Source organism: Anomaloglossus baeobatrachus, chromosome 6 (assembly GCF_048569485.1).
Source record: "Anomaloglossus baeobatrachus isolate aAnoBae1 chromosome 6, aAnoBae1.hap1, whole genome shotgun sequence".
Classification (NCBI taxonomy): Eukaryota; Metazoa; Chordata; class Amphibia; order Anura; family Aromobatidae; genus Anomaloglossus; species Anomaloglossus baeobatrachus.
Window position 1 is genome coordinate 397,785,727 of NC_134358.1, and position 13,928 is coordinate 397,799,654.

The 13,928-nt window shown below is 41.1% G+C and overlaps 1 protein-coding gene across 1 annotated transcript in view; it reads left to right on the forward strand.

The window, feature by feature from the left end:
- VPS41 (VPS41 subunit of HOPS complex) overlaps positions 1-13,928 on the forward strand; it is a 358,461-nt gene that overhangs the window by 123,180 nt on the left and 221,353 nt on the right. The window contains exon 5 of the mRNA XM_075315114.1: positions 3,742-3,816. Within this exon, the coding sequence (XP_075171229.1) occupies positions 3,742-3,816 (75 nt within the window). The remainder of the gene's footprint in view (positions 1-3,741; positions 3,817-13,928) is intronic.

Here is a 13,928-nt window from a genome sequence, read left to right on the forward strand (position 1 = left end):
AAAGTAATCCTACCAAACATTCTAAAAGTAATCCTACCAAACATTCTAAAAGTAATCCTACCAAACATAAAAGTAATCCTAACAAACGTTCTAAAAGTAATCCTATCAAACATAAAAGTAATCCTACCAAACATTCTAAAAGTAATCCTATTAAACATTCTAAAAGTAATCCTACCAAACATTGTAAAAGTTATCCTACCAAGCATTCTAAAAGTAATCCTACCAAACATAAAAGTAATCCTACCAAACATTCTAAAAGTAATCCTACCAAACATTCTAAAAGTAATCCTACCAAACATAAAAGTAATCCTACCAAACATTCTAAAAGTAATCCTACCAAACATTCTAAAAGTAATCCTACCAAACATTCTAAAAGTAATCCTACCAAACATAAAAGTAATCCTACCAAACGTTCTAAAAGTAATCCTACCAAACATTCTAAAAGTAATCCTACCAAACATTCTAAAAGTAATCCTACCAAACATTCTAAAAGTAATCCTACCAAACATAAAAGTAATCCTACCAAACGTTCTAAAAGTAATCCTACCAAACATTCTAAAAGTAATCCTACCAAACATTCTAAAAGTAATCCTACCAAACATTCTAAAAGTAATCCTACCAAACATAAAAGTAATCCTAACAAACGTTCTAAAAGTAATCCTATCAAACATAAAAGTAATCCTACCAAACATTCTAAAAGTAATCCTATTAAACATTCTAAAAGTAATCCTACCAAACATTGTAAAAGTTATCCTACCAAGCATTCTAAAAGTAATCCTACCAAACATAAAAGTAATCCTACCAAACATTCTAAAAGTAATCCTACCAAACATTCTAAAAGTAATCCTACCAAACATAAAAGTAATCCTACCAAACATTCTAAAAGTAATCCTACCAAACATTCTAAAAGTAATCCTACCAAACATAAAAGTAATCCTACCAAACGTTCTAAAAGTAATCCTACCAAACATTCTAAAAGTAATCCTACCAAACATTCTAAAAGTAATCCTACCAAACATAAAAGTAATCCTACCAAACGTTCTAAAAGTAATCCTACCAAACATTCTAAAAGTAATCCTACCAAACATTCTAAAAGTAATCCTACCAAACATTCTAAAAGTAATCCTACCAAACATTCTAAAAGTAATCCTACCAAACATTCTAAAAGTAATCCTACCAAACATTCTAAAAGTATTTCTACCAAACATTAGTTTTAGGATGTTTTGTTAGGATTACTTTTATAATATTTTGTAGGATTACTTGTATGATATTTTGTAGAATTACTTTTATAATGTTTGGTAGGATTACTTTTAGAATGTTTGGTAGGATTACTTTTATAATGTTTGGATTACTTTTATGATATATTGTAGGATTGTTTTTATGATGTTTAGTAGGATTACTTTTATGATATTTGGTAGGATTACTTTTTTAATGTTAGGATTACTTTTATGATATATTGTGGGATTACTTTTATTATATTTTGTAGGATTGTTTTTATGATGTTTGGTAGGATTACTTTCATATTTTGTCACTTTATTTTTACTATGTTTTTTAGGATTACTTTTATGATGTTTTGTAGGGTTAGCCTTTATAATGTTTCCTAGGATTACTTTTATGACTTGTAGGATTACGTTTATGTGTTATTGGTAAACCAATAGTTACTTAAATTTTAATATTGCATTGTCTCAGCCTTAAAGTGCATTCCCTTCTCCAGTTTCTTATCCACTCTGCTTCAGTTCCGCTGGGATGCAGCATTTGTGAAAGAATCAATTATCCATTTGTTAGTAAGGGAAGCTTTACAAATTATACATTAGTGGATTGATTTCTCAAGTTCACCATTGGGGGACTGATAATATAAGCAGAATGGTGATAATCCTCCAGGGAGACGGAGTTTCCACAAAAGAACACAATTAAAAGAGGCCTCCTCAACAAGTCTTAAATTTATTCCTAATTGAAGAGCTGACAGAATCTATACTAAGTGTATTTATTTCCAACGTTTTACATTAGGTAATTGAATATTGCACAAGGTGGATTACTACATGGTTAATTCTTTTCTTTCTTTTTTTTTCTCCAAGAAAATGAGAAAGTAACAGGTGCTGAGTAGAACAAGAACCTTTAAATATAACACACAAAGTGTTATTACAGATTATGGACCGGATAGAAAACGGTTTGCTGCGGTCTATAAATATATTACAAAAATGTAGGGATGGAGTTAGACAATGACTATGGGAGTATGGAAATATATTCAGGCTTAATAATGGGGCTCGCCACACTGCTGTCCCTGATGAGCCATACCCAATATAATCATGGACCTTCTTTTCTGAACATTTCTGCCCCGAATATTACATTATGAGCACATCTTCGAGGGAAGACACTTGGAAGCTAAAAGGTTATTTCTAGTTATTCCTACTTTGTCAGCATATAGTGTTACATATTCTAATACTCTATATTTTTCTTTAAATTCTTGGAAATACATGTACAGCCTTTTCCTTTTATTATCCCCTCCAGAATTTTTGCCTCTAGGTCATTCCTAGGATCTTGCTTTAGTTTTAATGATACCTTACAAAGAAATTTGCCCAGTGCAGATACAAGATTTAAGTTGTGTTTTCGTGCCAAATTCTCGTCTGTGTTAAAGGTTCTCCAAGTGGTATATAGAGCAATATTAAGCAGACAGGGGAATACTTTCTAAATTCAGGATGTTCTACTTGTTTCACACTCAGTACAACATTCTCAAACTTTAGGTAGAATCACTTGAAATTAGTTTTTAATATATTCCTATATCTTTATCTAAAAAAAATCAAGTTAACGTGCAGAAATCATGTACCTTTTTATATTGCTAATTCAATGCATGCTTTTTATTATGTTTAATATTGATTTGAGTTGCATGCTTCCAATTTCTTTTTTTAGTTCATACTTAAACTTTACAATTCCATTTTGCAAACTTGCCAACTATAAGATTCCTTAGAAGAGGTCTTGGTTATTGTCATCATCAAGCTTGAGAAGGACCTTGCTGATTTTGGGTCTTATTGTCCTGTTTCACTTCTTATAAGGGTTGTCAATGATTTTAATATTGATGGCCTATCCTCAGTATAGTTTATCATAGTCTGATCGGTGAGAGTTCAACATCTAGCATCCCCGGAGACTAGCTGTTGCCAGGGCTGCTGGCATCCGGAAGTACTCTGTTTTGGAGCTGCATAGCACAGTTACGTCAATTGTATAATGGCTGCAGCTGTGTACTACAGATCCACTCTATTGAATCAATACAGAGCCAATGTGCAGTGCACAGCTGCAGCCACTATACAGTTGACAGAGCTGTGCTGTGCAGCTCCATAACCGAGTAGTTCCGGCCTCCAGCAACATCGGGAACAGCTGATCGGTGGAGATGGTGGGTGTTGCACCCCCACCGATCAGACATTGATGAACTATGCTGAGGATAGGCCAGCAATGTTAAAAGTTCCAGACAAACCCTTTAATAATGATATTAAAATCCCGTACAAAATTTTTGCTGTGTAAGAATACTGACATGAATCTGTGCAGAACCATTATCAACCTTAAGCTTAACCAATACAGTGGCGGGAAGCGAAGGTTGGTATTCATTGACCAAGATGAAACATTCAACTCTATAGGATGAAATTATCTGTAAGCGGTTTTGAATGTTTGTTTTTGATTTTTTTTTCCTGTAATTTGTAACATTATTAACCAAAAATGTGTTTGTGATTGTTTCCATATTTTTTTTTTCAGAGCACAGTGAAGATCAATCAGATCAGCCTTGATGAAGGTGGGGAGCATGTAGGCGTCTGTGCAGAGGATGGCAAGGTATGTCCGGGATCTAATGATGTAACACTGTGACGTTTCTCATGTTGTTGCAGTAAGGCCTCTGAAACTGTTTGAAGTAATGGAGTTTAGATCAATTTCATTAAAGGGATAGATTTGAGGAAAAAGTAATATTCCCAATGTAATCATGATATTGATACTTTTTGCTGGCTTCAGATCAAAAAAACTATATATTTTATTATTTTGCCCTTCAAATAATTTGATTAATAAAACTTTTTTTTAAATTACGTTCACGTAGTATTTCACCCCATAGTATAGTGACATTCCTACATCCTGTTAGCCCAAATCTGTATTGTACCATTTGTTAAGTAGGAGACCATAAATTATACAGGTAGCTCATGTTTATGACTTTGTCGTATACATGAGGGTTGTATACCCCTTTTCTTCTGCTCTATTAACAGCGATTGATGGGCTGTGTATGCCTATTGTGGGAGATGTAGGACTCATGACTGTGTTATTTAATAGCGCTTGTTTCACACATGGAATAATGTTTGAATGCAGTTTGGGCTGATGGGATAGCTGACCTGTCCTTATGCTGTCCTCTAAGAATGAAGCCAATTCTGTTGTCCGCTGGCTTAGAGCTATCACCAGAAAATGACCTATTGTTTGAATTATTTTTTTGTGTTAGATGTATTTTTTTTTTCTTTAATAAAAAAAAAAAAATGTTTTCCTCAGTGAACTCTGGAGCTTTTTTAGACTCATATTTCCTATTATGTCAGAAAGGGTTTTCATCAGGCTGCTTATCAGAGGCAGGATTATGACAGGTTACACCTTTATACATAGCTGATAACACAGGTTCCACCAATCACAATAAGTGATGCCACAGCTGACCCCCCCTCCCTCTACCTACATAATGACCTTTGCACACACTCATTAAATACTTTAATACAACAGGGAGAGAGACAGGCGGGGAGAGAGACAGGCGGGGAGAGAGACAGGCGGGGAGAGAGACAGGCGGGGAGAGAGACAGGCGGGGAGGGAGTGAGACGGACGGACGGACGGGGAGGGGGAGAGACGGATGGACGGAGAAGGGGAGAGACGGACGGACGGGGAGGGGGAAGAGACGGATGGACGGAGAAGGGGAGAGACGGATGGACGGAGAAGGGGAGAGATGGACGGACGGGGAGGGGGAAGAGACGGATGGACGGAGAAGGGGAGAGACGGACGAACGGGGAGGGGGAGAGACGGATGGACGGAGAAGGGGAGAGACGGACGGACGGGGAGGGGGAGAGACGGATGTACGGGGAGGGGGAGAGAAAGAGAGAGACAGACAGGGAGAGACACAGTTACTATCCCGTGCAACGCCGGGTACTACAGGTAGTACTTTAATACAATATATACTGTAGTGTCAGCGTCTTACTACTATGGCTAATGTTCGTGTGGATTTCCTGAAATGATAGAATGTTAGAGTCTAAAGGCCGCTTTACACGTTGCGATATCGCTATCGATATCGCTAGCGTGCGTACCCGCCCCCGTCAGTTGTGCATCACGGGCAAATCGCTGCCCATGGCGCACAACATCGCTCGGACCTGTCACACTACTTACCTGCCTAGCGACGTCGCTGTGACTGGCGAACCGCCTCCTTTCCAAGGGGGCGGTTTTTTCGGTGTCACAGTGACGTCACTAAGCGGCCGCCCAATAGAAGCAGAGGGGCAGAGATGAGCGGAACAAACATTCCGCCCACCTCCTGCCTTCCTTATTGCGGGTGGCTGCAGGCACGAGGTTGTTCCTTGTTCCTGTGGTGTCACATGTAGCGATGTGAGCTGCCGCAGGAACGACTAACAACCTGCATCCTGCAACAGCAACGATATTTTGAAAATGGACAGCGTGTCAACATTCAACGATAAGGTAAGTAAAATTGCTCGGTAATGGTCGTTCGTGCGTTTCACACGCAACGACGTCGCTAACGAGGCCGGATGTGCGTCACGAATTCCGTGACCCCAACGACATCGCGTCAGCGATGTCGTTGCGTGTAAAGCGGCATTAAGTCTAATTTCCAATGTGAAACTTGCAAAATTTCTATCTTTTATTTCAAATACAGAACATTTGTAAAAAAATAAAAAATAAAAAAAATAAAACATCAAATATTTTAAAAAATACATTTAACACAAAAATGTCTTTCTGATAACTGCTTCCCTTTATCATAAATATGTTTGGAATTAATGATTTGTGGTGTAAATGAGAACAATATTTTTTATAGTCATCAGTAATTTTGCCAGATTAATGACTTATCTACAGTATATGGAATGTAAAAAATATATTCTAGATAGGGCGTCCATCCTCTAAAGCGCTATCTATCGAGAACCCCCCCCCCCCCCCCCCCCACACACACACACACACACACACACACACACACACACACACACACACACACACACACACTCCCATCCAGACTACAAGACCTTTTGAAGTTTCTTAGGGTGCAGATACAGCTGAAGAATGCAGATCATGGGTCCTGGGAGATCCACATTTCAATGAGATGGAGGGCCCATAGGTTTGATCCCCAACTATCATAAATATAGTACATCTTGTGGAGAACACATTCAATAGTTTAAATTAAAATTGTATTATTTCCGCAATGCTTACTAGTATTGAGTGCCCTGCAAAGTGAGAAGTTGATGTGTATAAATCTCTTTCTACCTTTACATAGATAAGCCTTGGTAATGTATTTTATTAACATTCCTTTTAGATTTGTTTTACTTTCATTAATGGTGTTTAGCATGAATAGTGATAGAAGCAATCTAAAAACAATAGAATGTAAAGAAAAATTAAGGAGGACATATTTGTAAAGAGTGATATTGACTTGATTGTGTCATTTTATATAGTTCTTTACTTTCTCTCTAGTGCCAAAATTTCCATAGACTCATGCACAATGAGAACTACTGCTGCATGTTACTATACTGCAACATTGCAGTTGCCAAAATCCACACCTGCCCTCTCTAACATCTCTAAAGAATAACCGTTAATGGAAAAAAAATCAAAACAATAGTACATGTAAAGAAAACAAACTTTATGATGTATCTTATTAGAGAAATCTGCTGGACTGATCTTTCACTCTCAATTCATGGGTAAAATTAGTGTTCAGAGAAAACAGATTTTACTATTATTGAGATACAGTGCCTACAAGTAGTATTCAACCCCCTGCAGATTTAGCAAGTTTGATAAGATGCAAATAAAGCTGGTGTCACACTAAGCGACAGCGACAACGACGTCGCTGTTACGTCACCATTTTCGGTGACGTAACAGCGACCTTGTAAGTCGCTGTTATGATCGCTGCTTAGCTGTCAAACACAGCAGAAGCAGCGATCATAACGTCGCTGTGCTACATGTGCAGAGAGCAGGGAGCCGCGCTTAGCGCTGGCTCCTTGCTCTCCTAGGTACAGTACACATCGGATTAATTAACCCGATGTGTGCTGCAGCTACATGTCACCGTGCAGAGAGCAAGGAGCCGCGCGCACTGCTTAGCGCTGGCTCCTTGCTCTCCTTGCTACAGTATACATCGGGTTAATTACCCGATGCATACTGCAGCCACATGTCACAGTGCAGGAGCCGGCACTGGCAGCAAGAGCGGAGGCCGGTAACCAGCGTAAACATCGGGTAACTAGGGAAAGGTCTTCCCTTGGTTACCCGATGTTTACGCTGGTTACAGCTTACCGCAGCTGCCAGTGCCGGCTCCTGATCGCTTCATTTCGTCGCTCTCTCGCTGTCACACACAGCGATGTGTGTGTCACAGCGGGAGAGTGACGACCAAAAAATGAAGCTGGACATTCAGCAACGACCGGCGACCTCACAGCAGGGGCCAGGTCGTTGCTGGATGTCACACACAGCGACAGCGACGGGACGTCGCTGCAACGTCACAGAAAATGGTGACGTAGCAGCGACGTCGTTGTCGTCGTCGTTCTGTGTGACACCAGCTTAAGTTAGAGCCTGCAAACTTCAAACAAGAGCAGGATTTCTTAACAGATGCATAAATCTTACAAACCAACAAGTTATGTTGCTCAGTTAAATTTTAATACATTTTCAACATAAAAGTGTGGGTCAATTATTATTCATCCCCTAGGTTTAATATTTTGTGGAATAACCCTTGTTTGCAATTACAGCTAATAATCGTCTTTTATAAGACCTGATCAGGCCGGCACAGGTCTCTGGAGTTATCTTGGCCCACTTCTCCATGCAGATCTTCTCCAAGTTATCTAGGTTCTTTGGGTGTCTCATGTGGACTTTAATCTTGAGCTCCTTCCACAAGTTTTCAATTGGGTTAAGGTCAGGAGACTGACTAGGCCACTGCAACACCTTGATTTTTTCCCTCTTGAACCAGGCCTTGGTTTTCCTGGCTGTGTGCTTTGGGTTGTTGTCTTGTTGGAAGATGAAATGATGACCCATCTTAAGATCCTTGATGGAGGAGCGGAGGTTCTTGGCCAAAATCTCCAGGTAGGCCGTGCTATCCATCTTCCCATGGATACGGACCAGATGGTCAGGCCCCTTGACTGAGAAACAGCCCCACAGCATGATGCTGCCACCACCATGCTTGACTGTAGGGATGGTATTCTTGGGGTCGTATGCAGTGCCATCCAGTCTCCAAACGTCACGTGTGTGGTTGGCACCAAAGATCTCGATCTTGGTCTCATCAGACCAGAGAACCTTGAACCAGTCTGTCTCAGAGTCCTCCAAGTGATCATGAGCAAACTGTAGACGAGCCTTGACATGACGCTTTGAAAGTAAAGGTACCTTACGGGATCGTCTGGAACGGAGACCATTGCGGTGGAGTACGTTACTTATGGTATTGACTGAAACCAATGTCCCCACTGCCATGAGATCTTCCCGGAGCTCCTTCCTTGTTGTCCTTGGGTTAGCCTTGACTCTTCGGACAAGCCTGGCCTCGGCACGGGTGGAAACTTTCAAAGGCTGTCCAGCCCATGGAAGGCTAACAGTAGTTCCATAAGCCTTCCACTTTCGGATGATGCTCCCAACAGTGGAGACAGGTAGGCGCAACTCCTTGGAAAGGGTTTGTACCCCTTGCCAGCCTTGTGACCCTCCACGATCTTGTCTCTGATGGCCTTGGAATGCTCCTTTGTCTTTCCCATGTTGACCAAGTATGAGTGCTATTCACAAGTTTAGGGAGGGTCTTAATTAGTCAGAAAAGGCTGGAAAAAGAGATAATTAATCCAAACATATGAAGCTCATTGTTCTTTGTGCCTGAAATACTTCTTAATACTTTAGGGGAACCAAACAGAATTCTTGTGGTTTGAGGGGTTGAATAATAAATGACCCTCTGAATAAACTTTTCACAATGTAAAAAAAAAATAAAAAAAGAAATTAAATTCTTTTTTTGCTGCAGTGCATTTCACACTTCCAGGCTGATATACAGTCCAAATGTCACAATGCCAAGTTAATTCCGAATGTATAAACCTGCTAAATCTGCAGGAGGTTGAATACTACTTGTAGGCACTGTAGATGACAGTTGGTGCTCATAAAGCCCTATGGAGTATAGAGGACAATGCACATACTCTGCAGCTATTCCCTAACCTCAGCGGCTTTGTGCTATATCTACAGGTATCACTACTGAGGCCGCTGATGGTTTGCATTAGTCACATGTATTAAGAGGCACACCAAGAACATGAGAATTATGTTAACGAGGTCTTGTCACTCGTTTAAAAAAATTATGCTTATACCTCTTGGAAATCCCTAATCTCCCTGGATTCTGACAGTCTATTTCCTTTTTTAGTATATTCACATTTGTTTCTTCCAGAGCACAGTGTGTTAAATTTCTGCTTGTACTTTAAGTGGGCATTTATCTAGAGTCTTCTCTGGTGGTGTCCACTTTTAGGGTCGGACTGGCCCACCGGTATACTGGAGAATCCTCTGGTGGGCCTAGGCACTGATACCTGCTGGCACTGCATAGATGTGACAATAATGTGTCAGGGATGCGTTCACCGCTCCCCTAGATTGTTTTACTCTGGGAAGAGTGGTGACCTAAAAAGCCATCAAGACGAAACAGTGGTCTGTTCCCTACAACTAGTGAGCAGCATCTGCAGCAGTCGATCCTGTCAGCAGTAACACGCCCACTGCTCTCCGATGTAGTCCTCTTTCACCCCCCCAGACACTGCTAGGCACAGCTTGACACCTTGTCTAGGAGCCGCAGGCACTGCTGCTCTGTGATTGCTTTCGTCTCAGAGGGAGGAGAGAGACCATTTCACCCCCAGAGAAGATTGTAAAGAAACGCTCAGTTGGACTGCAAGAAAAAAATTTCACATACCGTGCTCCAAAATCTACCAATGTGGATATCTCTGCATTGGAGTAAAGCAGCACAAAAACGAAAAGAGCTGCAAAGTCAGGTGAACTCGAGGTTTTTTACAAGGTGTTTAATTTGGTTTTAAGGTATACTGGTGGATTCATTTTACAAATCATGATAATTTGTCTGGAATTTCACTTTAATAAGCGCATTAACCCCCAACTGCTGACTAAATGTTGAATGTACATACTGTATGCAGGACCCTCACAAGCTCCCTCTAGTGGTAGCAGCAGGTAGTCCGGTGAACGGTTCTGCAGCTCATTTTCTGAAAGGCTCTGATTGCTATAGAGCCAGATGGCCTGTTGGCTCAGTCTTATTGTTTTGCAGGGTAGTGTACAGAAATTCAGCACAGTATGTCATTGCTTTCACAGCGGCAGAGCAGTGCTTTAGATACATAAGATTGTGGATGACATCCAGTTATGTTAGCAGCTGCATGCGTTCATATCAGGGCTATAAAATGTGCCAGTAAGATGCTATTACATAGATGAGGCTTGACAGAAACAGGTAGAATATTTTTGCAGAGATTCTCCAAATAAATACAAGCTAAGTGCAGTTTTAGCAAATATTACCCAATTTTCCACAGTACCTTCCTATGATAAGCATTGATTTAATGGTGCGGAGAAGTCTGGATTCTTATATAACGTGACCTGTGCAAACTTCCAATAATGTTTCCAATGTCCCATAGCGTTGACTCCAAATTGTGATAGGGAGTGAAATGTGGCGAGAGGCTGCCCTCAATTCCTATGGCCATTATTCTCCCACGGCCGAGGCTTACTCACATATTCCTCTGATTACAGCCAAGTATATTTTCTCCCTCAAATGTGCCTGAGGAAAAAGTAATTACAAAAATGTCAATATTGTTATTTGTATTAAGTTGATTAACAGCTACAGAAAAAAACTAGAGGCAGGCAGGACGGAGGTTTGGAAGCATTCAGAGCCATTACCAGGCTATCCCTCTGCATCCCTCCGCGCCTCTCCACCGGCCGGGTACTCCAGCCTCGGCTGTTATAAATCTGCAAAATTGGATTTCTGTGAACTTGAGGTCCTCTGTCTTACATTAGGACAGTGGCAAACACTTCTGTGTGTTTCCTTTGAATTATTGAGACTTTTGATGAGCAATCGCAGTTTATCAGCCTATTAAAGTATCCAGCGACAGCCACATTAAATAGATGTAAAATCAATATACGTACAGCCCAATTTTAAAAAAAATGCTGTCTACCTGTGCAACTAGAGCGCATTCATCATGGATGCTATATAACTAACAATTATCGGAGCTCCTAGGGAATGAGGGGCTCTGACATGTCAGGGATTTAATGATTGATTCTCACTTATAAGAAGGTGCCATTATTTTCCAGTAAGTGTGTGAACAGTGCACAAAGAAATAGAAGGTGCGGGCAGGACATTAGGGCGACGCACTAAAACAAAGCCAGAATGATTTATCTTCTTCCTCCCTCTGCCCTCAGCAGGGAGACAGCACATAGTAGATTTTAAAGTACTTATACTGTATATTATTGTATATCTATATCTGCTTCTAACTTCAGAATTAAGTAAAGAAGTAACAATTAAAGGGGTTATCTCAAGAATTGAGCTTGACTTTGAGACGTAAAGGTTTAAACCGGTTAACTCAAGATTGGAAGTTATCCCCTATATATTGGATAGGGGATAACATCCTGATTGCTGGGACCCCAATCATCCTCAGTACCAAAGCTCGGAAAATCCCCAACTGAATGGAGTGTTGGGCGATCATGCACACCTCCACCTTGGCAGATATTCGGCATTCCCATAAGACGGAAGAGTGCACATGACTGACCACCGCTCCGTTCACACAGGGCTATTCAGAGTCGAAATTTTCAGGATATTTGGGAGTCCTAGCAGTTGGACCTCCACTGTTCAGGGTGTTATTTTTTATTTTGTGGATATGGAATAACTTTCAGATTTGAGAACACATTTCTAAAGTTCACAATGAAAGCTGACAGTATTCAAAAATGCGGTAAAGGTTGGAGGTGACACATTACGGTAGGAGACATTTTATAAGGTTGTGCCTCGTTAGTTAGAAAAATGACAACTTTATTTTCTATTCTTTCTTATTATTACAGAAATATAGCAATTAAAAGGGATTTCTTGACATGGTTAAGCTTTTATATTTGTAATGTTATAAAGGTGCCCACATATTCCATAACAGAGTACACAGCCTGTTGTCACTTTCCTAAGTTATTATTATTTATTATTATAGCGCCCTTTATTCCATGGCGCTTTACAAGTGAAAAGGGGTATACATAATAGAGAAAAGTACAATAATTATGAACAATACAAAACAGACTGGTACAGGAGAAAGGACCCTGCCTGCAAGGGCTCGCGGCCTACAGGGAGGGCTCGCGGCCTACAGGGAGGGCTCACGGCCTACAGGGAGGGTTTGCGGCCTACAGGGAGGGCTCGCGGCCTACAGGGAGGGCTCGCGGCCTACAGGGAGGGCTCGCGGCCTACTGGGAGGGCTCGCGGCCTACTGGGAGGGTTCGCGGCCTACTGGGAGGGCTCGCGGCCTACTGGGAGGGCTCGCGGCCTACGGGGAGGGCTCGCGGCCTACGGGGAGGGCTCGCTGCCTTCGGGGAGGGCTCGCGGCCTACTGGGAGGGCTCGCTTCCTACTGGGAGGGCTCGCGGCCTACGGGGAGGGCTCGCGGCCTACGGGGAGGGCTTGCGGTTTACAGGGAGGGCTCAGTCTACAGGAGATGAATGATGAAACAGTAGGTGAGGGCAGAGCTGGTCGTGCAGTGGTATAGGGTTAGAACAGGTTGTAGGCTTGTCAGAAGAGGTGATTCCTTTTTGATGGTTTGCACGGTAGGTGAGAGTCTGATATGTTGTGGTAGAGAGTTCCTGAGTAGGAGGGTGGTGCGGGAGAAATCTTGTGATTGTGGGATGAGGAAAGTTGTGGCTCAAAATGTAATCGCACCCAATAGACTGTTTAAAAAAAAATCATTGGGTTGGCAGTTCAGAAAAGCCAGGTTCATGGAATCCATTAGGTGTTTATAAGTTAATACAGAGGGTCTTCTTTTCAGAATCTTCATCTCCTGACCACATTGAAAAGTGGTCACAAAGAGCATCCATCACTTTGAAGACCCCCCTTCTGGTTGCATCCATTTCCCATATAGATCACACACCAATACAAGTAGAACAGCACACCAGTTAGTCTTTTGGAAATAATGTGTGTGTATATTACGGCTTGAGTGATCAGGATTGGCAATATTTTGGCATCATCTAGCCAGAATGTATGGTATATGAGGTAAGTCACCAGGGGATCATGTCTCGTGATCTGGCCCCCTGTGTCTTTACAGTGCCAGAGATATAATTTGGAAGTTATTGTAGATTTTTCTTCTTCTTATTGAGATATTGAAATCTTTTTTGTTCTATTTTTGACAAATGTAACATTATGATTTGCAGCTATTTCGCATACAGTGCCTTTAAAATGACGCAACCTATTTTTATATACACAAGATAGGGGATTTACGGTATATAATGTCTACAGAGCATAGGTAATTTAGTGACAGATCTGCTAATGTTTTATTGCCCTAGCATTGCTTATCCATTTGGCAAGCAGGCACTATAAAAAAAAGCAGCGCTAGTGCCGGCCCATGGATGGGACATCATTAGTAACTAATAATAAAGTACAGATGAATAGGTAACGCCAGCTGGGGCATGTGAGGCATCTATCAAACCATTTATTGGTAAGAAATTTTTAATGAAGGGTTTTGAGAGGGCCAGGGATTAACAGACTGTCAGCCATCTGAATCCAGGCAGACTCCTACA